The 20,211-nt window shown below is 42.8% G+C and overlaps 1 protein-coding gene across 5 annotated transcripts in view; it reads right to left on the bottom strand.

Annotated features, from left to right (window-relative positions):
• USP32 (ubiquitin specific peptidase 32) overlaps positions 1–5,343 on the bottom strand; it is a 79,181-nt gene extending 73,838 nt beyond the window's left edge. For 3 of the 5 annotated variants that reach the window (XM_075440117.1, XM_075440118.1, XM_075440120.1), the window contains exons 1-2: positions 574–662; positions 158–277 (exon numbers count right to left, since the gene is read on the bottom strand). In XM_075440117.1, the coding sequence (XP_075296232.1) occupies positions 158–277; positions 574–607 (154 nt within the window). In that variant the 5' untranslated portion in view covers positions 608–662. Of the gene's footprint in view, positions 1–157; positions 278–573; positions 663–1,290; positions 1,372–4,525; positions 4,872–5,195 lie in introns of those variants that run through there. The other 2 variants (XM_075440121.1, XM_075440119.1) reach the window with 2 other exon arrangements.
• Positions 5,344–20,211: the final 14,868 nt, after the last annotated feature.

Genomic DNA, 20,211 nt, shown 5'->3' with positions numbered 1-20,211 from the left:
ACCTACTAAAAGGTATGAGATCAGCTCTCTCAGAAGCACAGCACCCACAGAAGCCTAAGCAGAAGGCAACATTTTCTTCTAATTCATAAGTTTTCAAGTGGTATTTTGCAAAGAACTTCTAAAGACCACAAACGGCATCTCAGGAAAGGAAACTTACTCTTAGTTGACTTAAGTTCACTATACAAATGTTCCTCATTTCCAATAGGAAATAACTTGGGCAGTTTTAAGTAAGAAGAGGTTGAAAACCACTGAGTACACACTTCTCTAAACTTGGAACCTGAAGTAAAAGAAAAGAAAATGGTCACTGCAACTCAGCAGATGAAGAATTACAGATAAAGAACCTCTCTTCTAACAGCAGCCTCTTTTCATCAGTTCGTGGAAGTTTAAGCTGAATTCCTCAAGTCACTTGTGCATTGTAGTACACGTTCAGCAGAGACTACTGAGGTATCCTCCCAAAATAAGCATCAGACCTGAATGCCAAAGTTGTGAAATAATTACTGCTCTGTGAATTTGAGAGGCTACTTGCAGCTCTGCAGATTTATAAACAGGAAGTGTGAAGCTATGCTTTCATACCTGCTTTAATCATATGACAGAGCCCTAAAGCCATCAAATACTGGCTGACAGAACAAGTCCCACTGTATAATCTAGACTGTCTCAGCAGTGGATCCTATTCATTCCGACAGCTGAAAAAAAAAAAAAAAAGGCTGAGAGAGAATTAGGAATTTTCATCATATGCATCTGAAAACTCAAAGCTCCTTAGACAGAAGGACACAGGTTTATACCCCTAGGAAACAACATACCCTGAAGAACGTTCATCTACCTATGGTGTTCAAGCACTGTTTTTCAGATATGAGAGAAAATAAAGTAGAAGAATTCCCTTCGTGGGATACAGAAAGAAGAGAATAAACCACTAAAATGGTTCCCCGATCATTTTTCCTTAAAATGCATCTTGGATTTAAAAAGATAATTTGATAATCTGGAGTAATAAAAAGTAGTCTTCTACAGGCTCAAGGGGCTGAGTCCATGAATTTTGTCACCAGGCTGAGATTAGAACAACCTCAAATAAATGATTATATATTTGCACAAGTTATCCATCATCCTTTTGTCAGATTTATTACGTCTGTAAGCTTGAGGATGTTAATGATCAGACACCAGATATATATGCCTTGATTTAAATAAAACAAATGTAGCTATTCTTCAAATCCAATCAAGACACAAAAGGTCATTAGCAAGATTTATTCTCTGTCCATCACATAACATTAGTCATTCCCATAAAGCATACTAACTAACCTTTTTGTGGATTAAAGCAGGTTTTCACTGCTTTGAAGGGTTTGCCGTTTTCCAACCAGTAGCATCTTTGAGGTATAAAAACTGGAAAGAAAAACTGTCATCAAAAACAGCTATTTCATGACCTCTCCAGAGGCAAATCCTGTGAAATTAATACACCTGCAAGTTTTGCCTCAATATTACCTGGTGTTCTAATTGCAAGCACTTTTTTGAAAGACGGCACTATTTTTGTTCTTTCTTTTTGCTCTTTTTCTCAGGGATCATCGTGCACAAAACAAAACACAATGACACGGATCTATCAGCAGCCACTCATTTCTCCGAACAGTATAGTCATTGACCACGCTGACGTCATGGCAGTTCCCCCTTCTTCCATCCCAGCACACATGCAACAAAAATTTTACCTTGCTTTAAGCAGAAAGAAAACCCCGTCTTCGTCGCTGGCACAAATCTGACAGATCCATGATTATCCACAGACATTTCTTTTAAGTGGTTACCTGACTGAATATTAGCATACTTAAGCTGAAAATGGCCTGAGTTAGCATGACCTGGTCTAAGTAGCACTCACGGAAACTTTGACTATAGATTCTATAATCTCATAATTTTCAAGTACCTTTGTAAATTTACACTCAGTTTGTGATAATATTCTGAAAGTTACTTAAGCAGAATATATTGACAGTCACTGGAAAATACAGTCTTTAAGGATCTGAAATAAATTGGCCATCAATACCACGTAGCCATCTCTTTCCTGGAGAATCCTTATTATATTATTCTGTACACAACATAGCATAGTGCAGGAGGTGCTCTGCTGGAGCTAATACAATAGTAATAGAAAGTTCTTCCTTTTATAAAGTTTTATTGGCCCAAAGACAGCCCATTAAGGAATCTGGTATCAAGGCTACTGGCAGAAGAAGTAAAAGATAAGGCAGACTTTCGAGCGCTAACTCCTTGGTATAAGGCAAGGCCTAACACCAGGCCATTCTCAGAGAGAGCGATCAGCCAGACCGCCTGATGAACAGAATGGCAGCAGAGGAGCCAGAAATCAGAGGCACATGCTGGAAAAGGCACCAAATCGAAAAGGGTTTTGGCTGAGCTAGGGAAGCCTGCCTGACTTGCGGCACTGCCCTAGGAAGAAAATTGCTGTTGGAGCTTAAGGCTAAGAAAAAAAGGAACAAACTCCAGAGCCACATTACCAGTTTACACCATCACAAACTTAGTTTGATAAAATAAACAATAATCTTATACCCAGTTTAGAATGCAAAACTTCTTTTACTTCACCTATAGTGACTTGTCCATGAATTTCACCTCCTTACAAAGAAGTCGCCCTCAGAAGGAGGTCTGCAGGGTCAGGAAGAGCTCTCACCACAAGTTCAGAACCCACACCTTTTCCACAGCAACAGGCAAAGTAGTGCCTCTGGCTACTATAAATAAGATGACCATAATTTGGCAATATTCATAACAAGAGAAGAGACGTCTAAAATACCATCCCTTACTTTTCACTCCCCAACCATACAACGGGACACAGATTTTACAGGGCATGATGGAAAAAGGGAGACTGACAAGACTCATTGTGACCTGCACTGGTGGATACAAGACAACTTCATCATGCCCATCCGCACGGCCATGTCACCCACAGCGCAGCCAGCTGTCTGTGCCGACAAGCAGAAAAAAGAAATAAATTGCAGTACTATCTCATGCTCAAGGGTGAAAAAGGCCATTAACACTAGACTGCTCTCACATTTTCATCTCCTTGAACAGAAGTTACATTTTAGCTAGTTACTTATATTGTGAGTGTTTAACCACAAAAACTCTCCTCACTTCTGCAACCTTTGGTTACTCCCAAAATGGAATTGCAATAAATAAAATTGCAGCCATTCGCAACTTAAAAGTCAGCCTTATTTTCTGAAGCTTACAGAACCAGCAGCACTCATTGCCTTTTTCCAGATATTCTGAGCAACTGAAATTAAAGCTAGTGTCTCAAAAATATGATCCCGACATTCTGAATGATTACTATTTCCGCAAGTACAGTCAACCACTATTGACTACACACGAAGAATTCACAGCTGAAGAATTCGTACAATATCACCTAATATAAAACTTTCCCGGCATATAACAACCAGGACACAATGTTAGAGGAGGCAGATCTAACTGGAGATAAATACATTCGGGTTTCTTTCTTTAAGGTTCTTGTTTATCCATTATCACTGTGTGCTGTTTGTGTCCACAGAAATGCCACAAGTACCAGCACAGTTCTGTGCAAGTAAGAATGGCCTAACAACTAATGTTTTGATAACTAGCCTGTTTTATACATACAATGATTCACTGGTTAAGTAAACAACATAGTTATTTAGCAAAACATCAATTTATATCAGAGAGCCTAAAACAACCTCTCTGTTCTCCTACAGAAAAACAGTATTAAATGCCTCATAGGGATAGAATAACATCAAAGAAAAATATTACATTCGCTATGCAAGAAATAATTTTAAATAACTTTAAAAAAAATCAATCTTGTTTTTATGTCAAATAAACTTAATTATGAAACATCTAGAGCAACTTCCTAGATTTTGAAGCAGTATACAAGCTTAAATCTAACTTTAAAATTGAAACCATTCAGGTTTTCTTATTTATGAACTTTGGAATATACATCCTGACCAAACAAATGTATTTTCGACCAAAGAGCTTATATCAAGCACTTCCTGTTATATTCAACTTCACGCCTCTACCAAGCTACATTTATGACTCCAGCTCCTCTAAAAATACATACACCAATGCTTTTAAAGACTTCCTATACTTTCACTAGATGTGAAATTCTTCAAGGCGGCTATGTTTAAAGCCTGTAACGAAAGTGAGCTTAAATCACGTATTTGTTTCTTCTGCTTGGCAGTATTTTGCTCCATTTCCTATCTGACATGGCACCCCTGAGAGGCTCCACCACAAAAAAAAAAAGAATTTAACAATATTTCATAAAAATCCCATTTGGTATTGATTTGTTTCCCCTTCAATTAACACTCAACGTTTCCTCCTAGCTTTCCCTTATCAAACATTACATGCTTCTCAGATGTAAGCAGAAATAGAAAAGGGCAGCTATGTATCCATCTGAGCTTATGAATTTTACCAATGCTTTAAATATCAAACAGGTGAACTGCTTTAACTGTCCGCACTACATCACACGCATCCACAACAGACCAACTATTACAAAAAACACCATCCTCCCTGCAAACCATTTACGGCTGGAAATTACCGTCCCTCTTTGTCCTTGGACTTGGATATCAGTTCTAGAGCAAGGTAGCTGACAGGGTGTAGCTTGCCCGTCGCCTCGGAGCCCTGCAGCTGCAAGTATTCACCATCCAGCTTGTTTATGTTTTCCTCCTCGCTAGTTCCTCTTTAAATCCTCCAGGAGGAATCTAGAAACGGACCAAACCAGCAACGCACAGAACACGCCACGCCAGCCTCATCCATCTTTCCACCGAGGGATGCAGCTGCGTGCTTCCCCACCACGGGCAGCAGCAAGTAAACACGAGGAGCCGGCCGGAGGGCCCGAGCCAGCCGTGAGCTGACCGGCGGCAAGGAGCGGCGAGTCCCGGCACGGCTCGGCTCGGCTCCCCAGCGCCCGGGCCGGCAAGCGACAGGCGTGGAAGCGGCCAGCCGCGGAGATCCTCCCCGCGGCTGCTGCCCAGGCCCCATTATTATTAAGACGGGGGAGATAAATATATAAATAAAGGGGGGGGAGGGGGCGGGGAAGGCGCCTGAGGCAGAGGAACGGCGCAAGTGCCTCCGCGCCGAGGTCTGTCATGGTGGTGCCGGGAGCCGCCAGACACCGCCTCGCCGCGCTGACAGGGGCAGAGCGGGGCCCCCCCCCCGCCCCCCCTCACAGGCCCGCCGCGCCTCCCCCCCCTCCCCTCAGCCCTCACCCCTTCGCAGGGCCTCGTCGTAGCTGAGGAAGCCGATGCGGGACTCCTTGGCGCCCATGATGCCCCTCAGTCCATGGCCTCCCCGCCGGCCGGCTCGGCGCCGCGGAGCCCGGGCTGCGCCGCCAGCGACTCCGGAGCGCAGGGCGCGGGCGGGGGGAGGCGGGGCGGGCCGGGCCGGCCGAGGGGAGGAGGCGGCCGCGCGCCCTCCCCGCCACCGCCTACCATGGCGGGTCACGTGAGGGGCGGGTCACGTGACGGGGGAGGACGCTGACGGTCCGGCACCGCCGGCCTTGGCGCCTCCTAACGGGCGCCGCGCGCCGAAGTCTCCCGCCACCGGGGAGCGCCCCGCGTCACGTGACGCGGCACCAGGCGCTGCCCGCCAAAGGCGCCGGCGCGCGGCTCCCGCCTCCCCTCAGCTGTTGCCGGGGCGGGGGCGGCTGCGAGGAGCGGTGCCGGGCTGCGAGCCGGGGCCCTGCCCTCGGGAGAGCCGGGGGAGCGGGCCCGGCCCCTCGGGCCCAGCCGCGCCCCACAGGCGGCAGGGAGGAAGAGGCTCTCCCGTCCCGCACACACGCTTCGAAATTTGGCGCTTGCGAAACTGTGAGCGCTTCCCCTTAGGTGCGCGCACCGAGGGAGAGGCGGAAGGTAACGGCCCCCCTGCCCTCCGGCACCCCCCCGGGCCTCGGCCCGTCGGCCCCCTCGTACCTCACAGGGGACCGCGGCTCTCCTCAGAGCGTCCTCTGCGGAGAAGCACTGCGAGCGCGGGGGGACGGGAGGAAGGTCCTGTGCCATTAAAATGGCTTTTCGGTGTCTGAAACGGACACACGGACTGAATGGTAAAAGGATCAAAAATACCTCTGTCCCTCGCTCCTCTTCAGGCTGTTTGCTTTTAGTATTCAGTCCAACACTTCTACGGCATGGGAGGATTTCCCAAATGGCTTTGTTACAACATTAAGCCTGGTAACATACCCTGGGTAACTCCTGAGCAGAAAATAAGGAGTTTGAAAGAAAACACTGATTTCCAAGGGCAGCTCGTTCCAAGGATTGTTCCTGCCCAGAAACAAAGCCTGTGAAAACACCAGTTGCAAGTCGCTCCCTCAGTTACAGTTTCTGTACTGGACGATCTTACCCCACCAGAGCTGGAGAAAGGTCAAGCCAAAGTTACTTTCTCGCTGATGTAAGTTCACGCGTAGGTATTTTTACAGCAAACATTCCAAGCAAATTTCATATCTGATATGTAAGGCCAGGAATGCTGCTCACAGAGAAGCTAGGTTGAAAGCCAGATTTCTCCTCATGTGACACTGCTCAAGTTCAAAGACACTACAAATGAATTAAGCTTCATAGAACCTCCTGACATTTATTTCTGCCATCATCTGAGCTGTTTATTATCTTAGATTTGTGACAAACCATGTAACTATGACACTCAAGCATAAAATCTGCCACAAAGGACCTTTTGCCTCTCTGGAATATAGACTATGGGGGTGAGGGGAGAGCTTAAGTGCTTGTTAAAGGTATAAATGAAATTGTTGGGAACATACTTCACCCACCAGCCACTTGTTACATACTTACCTTTTAAAGAGAATATAAGCTACTTCATATCCTCTTATTCCTATGCTACCTGTACATATCTCTTCTCAACATAGTCCCTCACCCAAGCAGCTTTCATTTCATAGACAATATAAACTCTTTAAAATATTTGAGAGAATGAGTTCAACAAACATGGCAACATGTCAACCAGAAGCATAAGTTGGCAATATTAGAAACAGCTGGAGAAGTCAGTTTATCTTGCTATTAAAAGAAATATTCCAACTGCTAACAGTGGCATTCCTTGTGCCATGCTCCATTTGTGGTGGATCACTTCTTTAACGTATTAACTCACAGTTAACGTCACAGAGACGTGTTGAATTCCTGAATTGACTGTGGTATTCCTGTTCGACCTTATGTCTAGTAAAAATTTTTAATGTTTTGGTTTCCCCTCTGAATTACAAAGAGAATGATACATAGAGAGTCCCATTTTGCTCGGAACAAGCTGCACTGGGATCCAGCCAGACCCAAACTGGCAGAGCAGTTACAGCAAGCAATTAGAGCAGGAAGCAACTACAATGGTGTTGTAAGACAGCTTCACACCAATTTCTTCTAGTTTTCACACCGATTTCTCCATGATTATTTATCTTTGCCTCACTTCCCTCAATTCTCTTACTTTCAGTAATTTATATTATTAAACAGCAACAACAAAACCCCCAGTAACAAGGCGCACCACAGAACTGACGTTGCACTCCCAGGCCTGTTTCATCTAGACGTACAGGAGCAGAGGAGCCTGCCAGGACGACGACTCCCTTCCGACGCAGTTGCAACCACCACGGTTTATAACTGCTGTCCTGCACCTACTCAATTCCATGTTGCAACATGGATGATTTACAGACATCCCTTTCTGTACATTTACAGAAGCCCATCTATTTTCAGCTTTCAAAAAAAAAGCCTCAACAAATTAGGCTCTTCTAGTTGCCCCTCTCTAAAGTACATCATTCCACCAATTCCGAGCAGATTCCCTCTATGCCAGTTTCAGATCACTTTTTCACGCATGGATAACCAAACTTTTATTCCGTTTGCAGCTGAGGCCTCACCAGCACTTTGCAAAACTATTCCATTTTTATGTTATGTCTTGACAGAACCGCTACTCATAGCATAAACAAACCCTGTTCTCAGGCAGCAATTATTAGGCAGTACAGCTTTTTAATGACAACTGGTTTACTTGCTAAATCATAACACAATGAATGTCTAAAATTATAATTACAAGTCAGATCCTGCCACCATGCCAGCTTAAAGCGCAGTCGTGAAGAGCTGATGTGGTATTTGATGCAAATGAGGAAGCACAAACCCCTAGTGAGGCGGTCCTTCCTCTAGAGGAAGGAAAATGGGTTGGAAAGATGGTTAATAATCATGGTTAACAATTTGTATTTTAAAAAATGCTGTTTCCAAAAATGGTTAAAAATACGCATTACATTAAAGCTTGCTGCTTTTCACAGCTGGCTAAGTTGTTTAGACTTGTACTGTTTTTTTGTATAACATTTTAAATAGTGACATCTCTTTTATGTCCCAGAGATGGAAATGATGTCTAACAAGCAGCAGAATTTTGTTTGAAGAGTGCTTTAAAATAATTTACTTGATCCATTGTATGCACCGTGGCTTGCACCAAATTTAATAACAAAGATATTCTAGATTGGAAAATCAGACTGGAGGCCTACGATGGCAGTGTCTTTGTTCAGATTAAATTAAGCATGTTCTCAAAGGCACTGAAGCAGGAACCTAGAGATAAGACTTTGTATGCTAACCATGGATTAGATCTGGCAGTAAGTTTTTAATGAAGCCTTATTGGGGAGCAGAAGATTGTAGATGGTGCTACTATTTAAATGTTATGTCAAAGGTAAATCAAGATACAGTGAATTTAGACTTATATTAGACGAATTGAGCTCCTCTCTTCTGGTGGAAAAGTGCTACATATGGAAATCTAACTAACTAGGCATGTGTCCTTTTGATTGCTGTGATCTATTTAATTATTCACTAATCGCAAATTAATTCAAACACACTTAGCAAATATCTTTAAGTGTCTTTGCATCATTGTCGAGTATCTATGGAAAAACAGACATTTACTGCTGCACAGAAGCTGCAGGAGGCTCACAGCAGCGTTACCTTCTTGGCAGAGCAGCTGCCGGTCACCAGGAGGGTGGCTGGCAGTCCACAAGGCTACCAGGGACAGGGAAAAAAAAAGTCACACAGACTTCAGCTGAGGCTGAAGAGGACATCTGGCGAGGAAGAGGTGTTTCGAGTTGCATTGGAAAGGCCTGAGCTTAGATAAGCCAAATGATTGTGGAACTGCTGCAGTGAATCGAAAACAATTCTGAGAAGAGCGGTATAAGTCCCTAGGATTTCCCGATTTAAATTCACTGAAAACAGGAAGCAAAAACGCAAGTTCTAGGCCCTGCTCTATTATTTGCCTCTAAATCTCTGCCTTTCTTTCCCCAATATCTGTCTCTCCCCCATCCTGGAATATTATTAATTTTTTTAAAGATCGGTTGATTTTCACAAACGACTTAAAAATATATAAATGTATTATGCTATTCTATTTAAATGCCACACTCTGTTCTCCAGAGTGGTCACAATCTTTATGTTGAGGATGAAAAAATACAAAACATTAGGCCCCTCTTTAGTATTTGTACTTAATACAAGATTAGGAAGTAGGGCTGAAGGGGTTTTTCAGCGCAAAGATGAAAAAGCATCCAGAGAGCTAAAACTAAAGCTGAAACTGCCGAAGTGTTGCATAGAAACTGATGGCCCAACAGACAAAAAGTACTAAATAGCACGAGGGGGTGAGGAATTGACAGATTAACAGGAAAACTCTTGTCAAAGGCCTAGGTCAAATAGAGCAGAAGGGATCTCTAACTGTGTACTTCCGCAGAGTAGTAGCCCATAGCACCAAAGATTCTCTGACTCCTCATATCTCATAAATATTTCCCTGTAATTATTACTTAGTTGTAATTTTTTTTTGTAAAATCGTATTATTATTATGGATTATTTACAAAAAAGCAGAATTCAGCTAAAATGCACCAGGGGGTCATATTTAGGATTTTGTGTATTAGGAATCCAGTAAGGGAGTTTTCTGGGTTTTTATTACTCCAGCAAGGGAACTTCTGGTCATCAGAAATCAAATTTGTGACTAGGAAAATACATGAGCATGTGAATGGTCAAACAATCATTTAGTGCTTAAGTTTTTACATGTCAAAAGTCAGCATTTCAGTCTGTCCTCTATTTAGGAAACTATTCCTTGTCTGTCCTGATCTACTCCAAGCAACTGGAGACAGGGAAGTGAAGTCCACACCAGGCACTTATACTTGATAAACCTTTTTTCTTTTTTTTTTTTTTCTTTTTAGGGAAAAAAAACTGAACCTGAACAAAACGACAGTCCCACACTAGAAGCATGTAGAAAACTGCATTTTCTCAAGTGGTCATGGAGCAGAAATGTAAGAGTAGAATTTGTAATTGCTTGTAGTGGATTCTGGTCAGACAAGTCCTACTCACTGCACTAGGATTTATTCTTTTAAGACATTTATGTGCTTTTGAAATGCAGATTCCAAAATCTCCAGTACAGACACAGCTAACAGAACTATCTTCAGCCGTCAGTCTGGAAGAAAAATTGGTAAAGGACTATAAGAGACAATTATTATCTGTAATTTGCACTTAGTGCCACCAGTGAAGATTTGAGAAGCACTGTCCTAGGCACTGAAGGAGCGTGAGACAACTTTTACCCCTTGCTGCTTCACAGACAGCCCTGAATGGAGTGCGCGGAGCACATCTCGAATATTTGAAAAGAGCAAAAGGTGAGAGAGATATCAAGGCACAATACGAGTATTCATTCACCCTAGGCCTGCAGTGTTCCTAGCTAAATGGCTTCTTATCTCTCTAATTCTAATGAACTGATGAATGAGAAAAATACCTCGAATCATTATCTGCTGATCTAATTCTGATTTTATCAGAGGGAGAGGGGAAAATACAAAAGGCTTCCTCCAAGAACAACAGAACTACATATGCAAATTGAAACTTTTATCACATCCCACATTTTCTAGGAAACAAGTGGTTTAGAATAGCAAGTCAGAGGATGACATTTGCTACAGATTTGTATGAACCGGGGTGGGGGAAAGGAACAGGTTCTTACCAGGACCCTCCTATGTCATATGGTTACCATATAAGCTGCACTCCCATGCTATTGCCAGCATGAACTTTGTAGTAGAACATTGCAGGGGAAAAGGCTGTGGCTTTTATGGTCAAAGATGATTTTTAAAAAAAAAAAAAAAGGAAAATAGATGTAATACTTAGAGAATTCAGTTTTAACAAGCACACTACAACTAGCAGCAGCAGATAAGAAAATTAAGCCCTAGCATTGTCTTTTTCAGGAAGCTCCACCCTATTTTTCACAAATTTTGTGTTTATTTTTTAACAACCAATACTGAGACGTGATTTCAACAAACCCAGTAACCATCCCCCTTGTTGAAGGGACAGGTTAATGAATGCAGTGCTCATCAGGGTTGCAGTGTGGCGTAGCCAGGGAACTCTGTGTGAGATGATTTGGATTTTTTCCCCCCTTATTTTCAGTACGAGGGCACTTCTCTTTTCACGCCTGCCCTACAGACCCCCACTTTGCAGCACTCTCATGACTTGTTCAAGCAGTTGCCCTTCCCCACCAATCCTGACCACTGCCTCTGCCACAACAGCCAGGCCCTTTACCCCCGGGCTGGCAATGGTCCCCTGCTACTTCCCAGGAGCAGCAGACACTCCACACCTTCCTCTTTCCTGATGAGTCGATACCATATAAGCAGGGTGAGGAGGCAGGAGGGAACAGTGTGTCCCTCTGCCCCGAAGGGCTGAGCTCTAGTGATGGTACAGGGTGGAGGTGACAACTACTGCTACGCAGGTGTCAGGAGACCTGCTACGCACACCCACATGTGGCAAACCCCATACCTGTGTATCTGGTTGCAGCAGCTATGGGAAGAGAGGATTGGGCAGTAGTGCCTGGTCCTCTACACAGAGGGATAGCAAGGGAAGTGGAAGTGTCCCACAGGCCTTCTTTGAGCTGCAGACTACCTCGATTTGATTTTGCCACCCCTTTATAAGAGAATTAGTTAATATTTTTTGCTGAGCCACTTCCCTCTGGATGTTTTTGTTCAGGGAGTTCACGACAGGTTTAAAGCCAGTCAGAAGTGCTACTCATATTACTACTCGGTACGTAATTTCAGCTCATGTTATTAATAGCATTATCTACACAGCCAAAGAAAATGAGGTACATCACACACATTCTTGGCTATTTTAAGATTTGTGGGTAAGTGATCCCCCATTTTTACTGCAGTTGCCTTTAAAACACACAGAAGAAAACACCATAAGGCACCCTCCGCTCTTGATGTTCTCTTAAATAAAGTTTCCCTCTGCGTGGAAGGGTGACACTGTCACACTTGAGGCCCACAGAGAACAGTAAAAACCTTTTTTTCCCCCGGCAGATTTTGCTGATGTTTCTGCAACCCAGAAGAAACAAGGTGCCACAGCTAATGAAAGTCACGAGGTAAGTGTAATGCATTAGAAATTTTTATAATCATCACATCCTTCCTGATTTTCTATCGACCTGTTTGCTTATGCCATATATGGGGCAAAGCGTGATAGAATTAATCAGCTTGCTGGATTGAATGCTGAAGGAGCAGATGAGCTTTGGCAAGTCTGTTGCTAGCATTGAAAAAGAAAAACTGTGACAAAAAAAAGAAAAATGAAAAACGCATACCTAAATCCAGAAGCATGTCACTCAGAAAGTGAGACATGCTATGATTTATCACCGTAGCAAAAATTGATGGGAGCATAGATCTCCCATTTCAAAGTGTTGTCTCTGTGTAAATTAAGAGTAGTATCTGTCATCAGGAAACAACGGGAAAAGAAATATGTTTGATAGAAGCAATTCTATGCTCTCTTGTAGACAGAAAACTACTGTGTCATTGGAAGTAAAGAAGTTCTCTGCAGTTCCATCCTCAGCAGCAAAAAAAAAAAAGAAGTGTTATGTCAAGAGGAATTGCAAATAATTAACAACAGAAGATGAAATGAAAGGAGTGGTTTTGCAGAAGTGACTAATGTTTACTCCGTTTCAGGAAAGTCCAAATTGCACTGTAGAAAGAGGATGCTTGCATCGCCCCCAGAGCGCAACAGCAAACGTGGTGCGCAGCAGGCAGTGGCTTACCACTGTGGCACAACAGGGCAACTTTCCCTATCAAAGAAAGAGCTTCTTTCTTCTCAGCTCAACAGCTGCGGCACACAGGGTCTCCAACATCTTAGCAGTTTGATTGTCGTATATAGAAAAAGCAATACCAAACATAAAACGTGTAACAACTTCATGAACGTTTTGCCAGCAGCTGACACAATGGAAAGCACATCTCAAAACAGCAGGACAGCGGAGTAGAACAAAAACCGTGGAGCCAGTACTGTCATGTCATTTGGCACATCCTTGCACTTCTCTTCATTCAGTTTTAGATTTTGGGAGGGAAGGCCGAAGCATCTTATTTGCTAATTAAGGTTTCACGATTCAAACACTGAACAAACAGAAGATATCCCCAAATAGAGAAACTTGCCAGCCTTCATGACCTTGCCAACAGACTGATGTCTCAGTTCAGTGCTTTCACAACACAAACAGTCAAAGAACTCTGGACAACTGCAGATACAAATGCTGATGCACACAAACACATTTTTACGCTGGTATGCACACACTACCACTGATCGTGATCCAAAAGTTACACCTCTCTATTTGCATTAAGGATGCTCCAGACACCCTACAGACAGGGGTAAAAAAAAAAAAGAGATTAAAATAACAGACCTCTATTTTATGGTGTCAAATGGCTAATGATAGTAATTAAGGATTTTAAAGATCTTTACCAAGTAGCATTATCTAAGATGGTATCATGCATGTAATCTGTCCTGAGTCAATGAAGAGCTGCTGATTAAGCCAACAAGCCAACAAAAAAAGTCTGAGGGCTTGCCATCTGCTCAAACCACTACATCGCACCTCTCTCCCCTAAATACAGCAATAAGCCACAACAAGATGCAGATGACCAGACTGTTTAGCTGTCGTTTCAGCTGAACACACAGCGGCTGTCGATGTGTTACAGTGAACTCTCAAAACCGAACGTGACATATCACTGCTGGACGAATAGCTCCTTCAACATTCTGTCTTTCCATTTTTGTGGATTCATTGTACACATGCAGCAAGGTAAAGCATTAGGGGCTAATCAACATTTTGCCTATTATATTAAATATTTGCATGTGGTTTTATTGTATAAAACATACTGCTAAATGATCCATAGAAGCCTGTGGCACTCACTCTCCCTTTGGGTAGAAGCCCAGCTACTCCTAGCAGAGCTTTTGGCCCAGCGGCTCCTTTCAGCTACTGTAATAAAAATTAGGCCTGGAATATTGAGTAGATTCTTGAGCAGATTCTTAGCAATAGAAGACAAGTTCAGGGTAGCTGTAGGTTGCCAAATCTTTGCAACTTGAAAAAGAAAATTGGTACATTCAAGGAACGGAGCAATTTGAAGTTGTTAAAAAGCACTTGGACGCCATGATGATGGGAAAGAGTTTCTCCTCTTATTTCTCTTTTTCTTATCACATCCCGGCTGTTTCTTCCACTTTCAGGTAGTTTCAATTTAATCCTTCCATTTTTACCCACGCAGTTAACTAACAGCATTCTAGTTGAGATTCTACTGGTTTTAGTGATGAGGTACCAGCTGTGCATCCCTGCAAACTGGTGCATGTATGACCTTGAAATTTTCTGTGTAGCCAATCAGAAAATGCCTTTAAACAGTATTTCCTATCTCCCAGAGAGCATCTCTCAATTTTTAACATTAGAGATATATCACTTTATAACATCCACAGTGTTGTGCAAATGTTAGGTAGCTAATACCAACAAAAATCACTCCTCTCCCAGCCTGTGCTCTGTTATTGTCTAAGTTACAGTTCCTCCATTTCACTGAAGCTAGCCTAGGGAGTTCTTTTTGCTTGCTCCTCTGCAAGAATATTAAAACAGAATGAGAATGAAGATAGCTGTTAATTTTATGTCACAGCTAGGAAACTGAAGGTCTTCAGATCACACTTTCTCCTCAGTCTTTTAATTGCAAAATTATACTTCAAGATTTGACACAAGCCTCTCACCTCCCTATTTTCAAGCTTCTAGCAAGCAAAACCAGACAAAAAAACCTGTTTTTTTTCCCCCACTCTGCACAGCCTGCACAATGCTTTAATTTCAAATAGGCGAAATACTGCTAATTACTAGCATATTCTAACAGTCCTTGCAATTTTACAGAGAGCTATGTCAAACTAAACCAAATTATAGGTCAGAATGTGCCAATCTTTTCATCATTATCACTAATTTCCTTTGTGGTTCATGCACCCTCCCAACATGTGTCTTACCGGGTTCTTTGAGCCTCTGGCTAGCATTGTTCAGCCACTCCGTAATTATTCATCACACTAGATACAGCACAAGACATTCACAGCATGCTCTTCTCACATTTTTTTTAAACTTTGGGTACAATAGCAGATAATAGAAAATTTAGATTTTGAGGCAAGAGTGACTGGAATTTGCGTGGAATCAGATGACTAACAGAGTCATTGCAAAAAAAAAAAAAAAAGGTGTAAGAAAAGATTCTTGAGCAGATATAAAGCCTTTCTTCTTTTTCTGGATAAGCATTAATCTAGACCCTAGAATACTCCCATTTCTAGGTAGGATGCTTAGTAACCCATTCCTAATATCATATTAAATTTTAACTAAAATAATGGGAATGTTCCCTGAAGAAGTTAGATCATGTCTTCCTGTGATCCTTTTCCAGATCCCACACTTTCTGCCTTTGCCACCAGCCCTACATGAACTCAGCAGTGCTTTGCCCAGCTGTCCCAGCATCCCGAGTCGTTCGGCCCCACCATTCCCTGTAGCCACCCACAGCCTCTTGCCCTGCGATTAGACCCCACCTTCTAAGACGGAGATGCACACCCTGCATCTGCACATCACCTAGCACAGCAGGATCTTATCATCTAGAGCCCTGGCTGTGAATTACACAAGCAATACATCATCAAAACCAATTTTTTTTCTGCAGATTAATGTTATAGAAATTATGCCTGCCATAAAGTATAAACAGCATAAAATGCATCTCTTTGCATTCCAGTGTGATGTGGAAGACCATAAAAGCGCTTAATATATTATTTAAGCCAGTTAAGCTAGATAGCACAACTGCAGTAATTAGCAACAATTCTCCAAATCCCCATATGCCAGACAAAGTATCATGTTTAGCATTTTCAGGCTGGTAGGAGGGAATCAGAACATTGCAGAAATTAAATGGCATGCACTGCTTTTTTTTCTTCTGCCTATCTCAGCAGAGCCTACGTTTCACTACGGCTGTCCCTCTGCACTATCCATACAAGAGACTGAAACCCATCATATAGAGAAGGCTGGCCTTTTTTGGTTTTATTACTTTAAGCATAACAGGGTGTTCAACGCTTTAAGGGAAATGAAGCCACTTCTCTTGATAGCTACGTACTGTAGACTGGAGGGGAATTTCCTTGCTTTCTTCTTTTTTTTTTTCTTTTTTTTTTAATAAAACCAATTAAAAAAATACCCCCAAAATCTGACTTCCTCTGGAAAAATCCATGAACTGAAGTGTTAAGTGGAAATTTAAAAATACTCCAGGCACTAGCCACCCTTCTTGCATACAGGGTCAGGCACAGGGCAGCGATGCAAGGCACAGGTATCAGACTGGGATAAACACAGGAAACACGAGGTGAGATGTGTATGAGAAGGGCATCAGTGACAACTCAGGGATGAGACGTGAATACTACCAGCAGACTGAAGCTCGTTACCCCATGCAACCCTGGCACACATCACGTGCCCTGAAGCCTCACCACGCTGCGTGCCAGCGGGCAGCCAGCCCAGCGGCACTGATTGCAGTTGGTATGGTTGCCAGTCTGACACTCCTGTGCAAAGAACAAGATCAGTAGAGGCAGATATCAACACAGCAAAAGTTTTTCCCCAATGAGTTGTTCAAGGAAAAGCCTCAAGACTGGAAACAAAAAGCAGGACAGGAGAACCCCTTCTGGTGGCCCAACATTTTATTTCTCTATTGCAAAGAGAGGAAAATCCCTTCTAATTCCTCTACAGGTTTTTTATTATTATTATTTTATGATTTATTTTATTATTTTATTCCTTTCCACTGCAAAGAGAGGAAAAATCTCACGGGAGAGTAGCTGTCTGCTGAGGAGGGGTCACAGCACGCTCAAGGCAGAGCTGTGAACACAGGGCACAGGGCACACACAGAAGGAGATATGCAAGCTCCTCGCTTCGTCTCCCCAGCACGGAGCTGTGTGCAAAGGGGCTGGCACTTTGCTCTCTGAACTAGCAGGGTTTTTCCCAGGAGTTCATTTTCTTTATATCTATCTGAAAAAAGCATCACCAACTTCTGTACAGCCTCCCTGAAGGCATCCTTGCCTTGATGGGCATTTCTCTACCAGGTTGTCTCCCTCTTTCTCTGCTCCAGGCTGTTTCCTTCCCTTCTGAGACTAGGCGAGCTCTTTCCCTGACTCCCGGAGCAACTGGGTTTCCCACCTGGTTATGCCCACCTTTGTCCCTTGCTGTTGGTTTCAAGCTCTCTCCTCCCTCCCAAGCAGTGCTTAGCTCTCCCACCTCTCCCTCATTCCTTTTTTTTTTTTCTTCCTACCTCTACATTGTGGCTTCTACATTCAGTGCCTCTCTGGGTATCTTGTTAATCCCATGCAAACCCCTGCCACATTCCCCAGGCAGAGCTGACCTTTTGGCACAGGCATACCAGTCCCATCGTTTTTCAGGCTTCTTCTATTAGTTGCTAAGATGGTGGGTAGATTTTTTAGGGAGGGGGAAGTGAACAAGGCAGATATCAGTTACCACAGTTTGTATTACACGATCCAAGAGATTAACAAAATAAGTTAAATTATTTTCAATATTAAGAGATACCGAAGTTGTTATAGATTTGATTTTTTAAGCAGCAGCAAAGGGATGGGCTTATTAACATCTCATTAATAATGCCTACTTCAGTTTACATAAAAACCTGAAAACTTCTGAAGCACAATAAGAAGGAGAGCCTTTAACTATGTTGTTACTCACAGGCTGCAAGTTGCAAAGTATGGAGGAAGCTGATAATGCTCTTTCAGTTCCTGAGGACTTCAAGCAGCTTAAAAAATAGTTATACGACATTAGCAAACATCATTAATAAGCTCACTAACAGCTGGCTGAAAAGCTAAAGACAAACATCTACAGAACTGTTGAAGTGTAAAATAATGTAGAAATACCCGAAGACACACCGATTGATGAGGAGGTGTCCAGCACACGAGGTTAGTCGCTAGTAGCTTTGGGCACCACGGAAGGTTTGGCTAGCTGCGTCTTCCACTATGGGAATACTTGGACCACATCTGATCAGATTTTGCAAGAAGAGAATAAGTGGATCAAATGATGCAGATGCATTTGTGGCTTCTACACACCACTGGTTACAAATTGTGTTTGCGTTCTTTACCACATTAGTTCAAACAAGTGATTAAATGAGCTACTCCCAACACTTAGCCAAAAGCGACTCCTTGGTATAATAAGATGCCTCTAATAATGCCACATAACTAGGTCCAAATTCTCTTCCAGATTTCTTCCCCTGATGCAAGATTTATTAACTTAAGCTGTATTTATTGGCATCCAGCTGCAGGGAAAAGACGGGTCTCTAGTTGGCTGTGAAAGTTTTCATCATCCTTAAGCACCACCAAAGGAATTTCCAGATCCAATTAGCAAAGCCTCCACCCCGACAGTCTGAGCAGTTGTGCCGAGTGTCATTAATCACTCTATCAAGTGAAGCATTCACCACCCTCTTGGTAGGAATAAGTTACCAAAAAACATTCCTCACTACAATTCCTACTTAGTATTACATTGCAATACATCTGGCAACGATGTCTGTTTTTTATGTTTAACTAAATCACGTGTACATGCAGGTTGGTTTAAGTATAATGTAAAATACCTGTATATTTACCTGCCTTTATCAGCTCTCCTTCCTTGTGACCTACCAGTAAATAAGTATTGCATCAGACACCTGCGTATATTATACACAACCTGACTCATCACATCACACATGATGTTCATGCTAAATCTGCTTAAAACAGCGAATAACAAACAGCAGCATGAACAGAGCATCTTCACAACTGTTTCCTTTTTTCTATGTGCCTGCTCTTGCACTGGATGGGCTGCTGTACTAGAGAAATTGGTTAACGTTTGCACTTCCACAGATCCTGGAAGACTAAGACACTCGAATAGTAGAAATTAATATTCATAGAAGAGCTGTCAGGGGAAAAGAAAATGTTTTCCCTAAGGTGCACTGTTACAGTACAGTGTGTTTGACTGGCACTTAAGCTCCCTTGCCTTCATGGGAAGAAATAAGAGATGCATAATTTGTTTGTACCCCTGACTTTTCCCCATCCAATTAGAACACAGTTTCAAAGCACACCTGCCCTTAAACAGGCAATATAATCCAACAGATTTACGTAGATGTGGTCTGGGTTATGCCATCTTCCAACACAATAGGCTTCAAAGTAGAAAGTACTGTTGTCTTCAGAGTGGCAGGGGGAAGAGATACAACCACAGACTTCTGAGGACTCAAAGGCATGTCTCATGTCTGATCTTGTGGGAGTGGACTCATCCACAAGACCTTACATGATGAACAAAATGAAATCTGACTCAGTGCTACTAAAAAAATTTAAGAGACAGGGAAGGATTATAGCTTCAGTGGTCAGAGCACAGCTTTGAATATTATTATATGGCTCAACAGTGAAAAAAGACATTTTGCAACCTCAGCTGTCTAGTCTCCTGCTCTGCTAACTGTACTGAGTAATGCCAGAGAAGACTACTAAGATCATTGCTCTGCTGCAAACCAGGTTAATGGACGACAACTAAATACTGCGAGATGCTCAGATGAAGACAGGCCACAGACATCCATCTGTAGCTCCTCCTTGTGTATTTCTGGCTTTGGCTGAGCTCTGGGAGCACCATATACTGAAAGGTAGAAGAACAAAGACTGGAATTTGCAAGGGGAATTGCAGGCCTTCTCCATGCTGGGAAACAGTGAAGTGTACACATGATAAGCCAAGAAAGCCACTCCATGCTGTAGTCACATGCTCCATGGAAGCTGTAATCTCACAAGGACAGGGATACAGCCATGCAAATATGGTTACGCCTATGCTAACAACCAGCACATGTCCCTAGAGTTCCGAAATGGCTTTTCATCTAGCTGCCAATGTGTGTGAAATCTTGTCATGAGCCAGCTTCATTTCTCTTGTGCTCCTGTTTGCCAGGACACGCTACCCCTTGATATCCTGACTTGAGACATGAGAGCATAAGCTGGCAACTTCTTGGTTTAAACCTCTGGAGGTGAGGAGGAGAGGAGCAGCC

Source organism: Opisthocomus hoazin, chromosome 20, assembly GCF_030867145.1.
Source record: "Opisthocomus hoazin isolate bOpiHoa1 chromosome 20, bOpiHoa1.hap1, whole genome shotgun sequence".
NCBI classification, from domain to species: domain Eukaryota; kingdom Metazoa; phylum Chordata; class Aves; order Opisthocomiformes; family Opisthocomidae; genus Opisthocomus; species Opisthocomus hoazin.
This window is presented reverse-complemented; position numbering and strand designations above follow the sequence as displayed.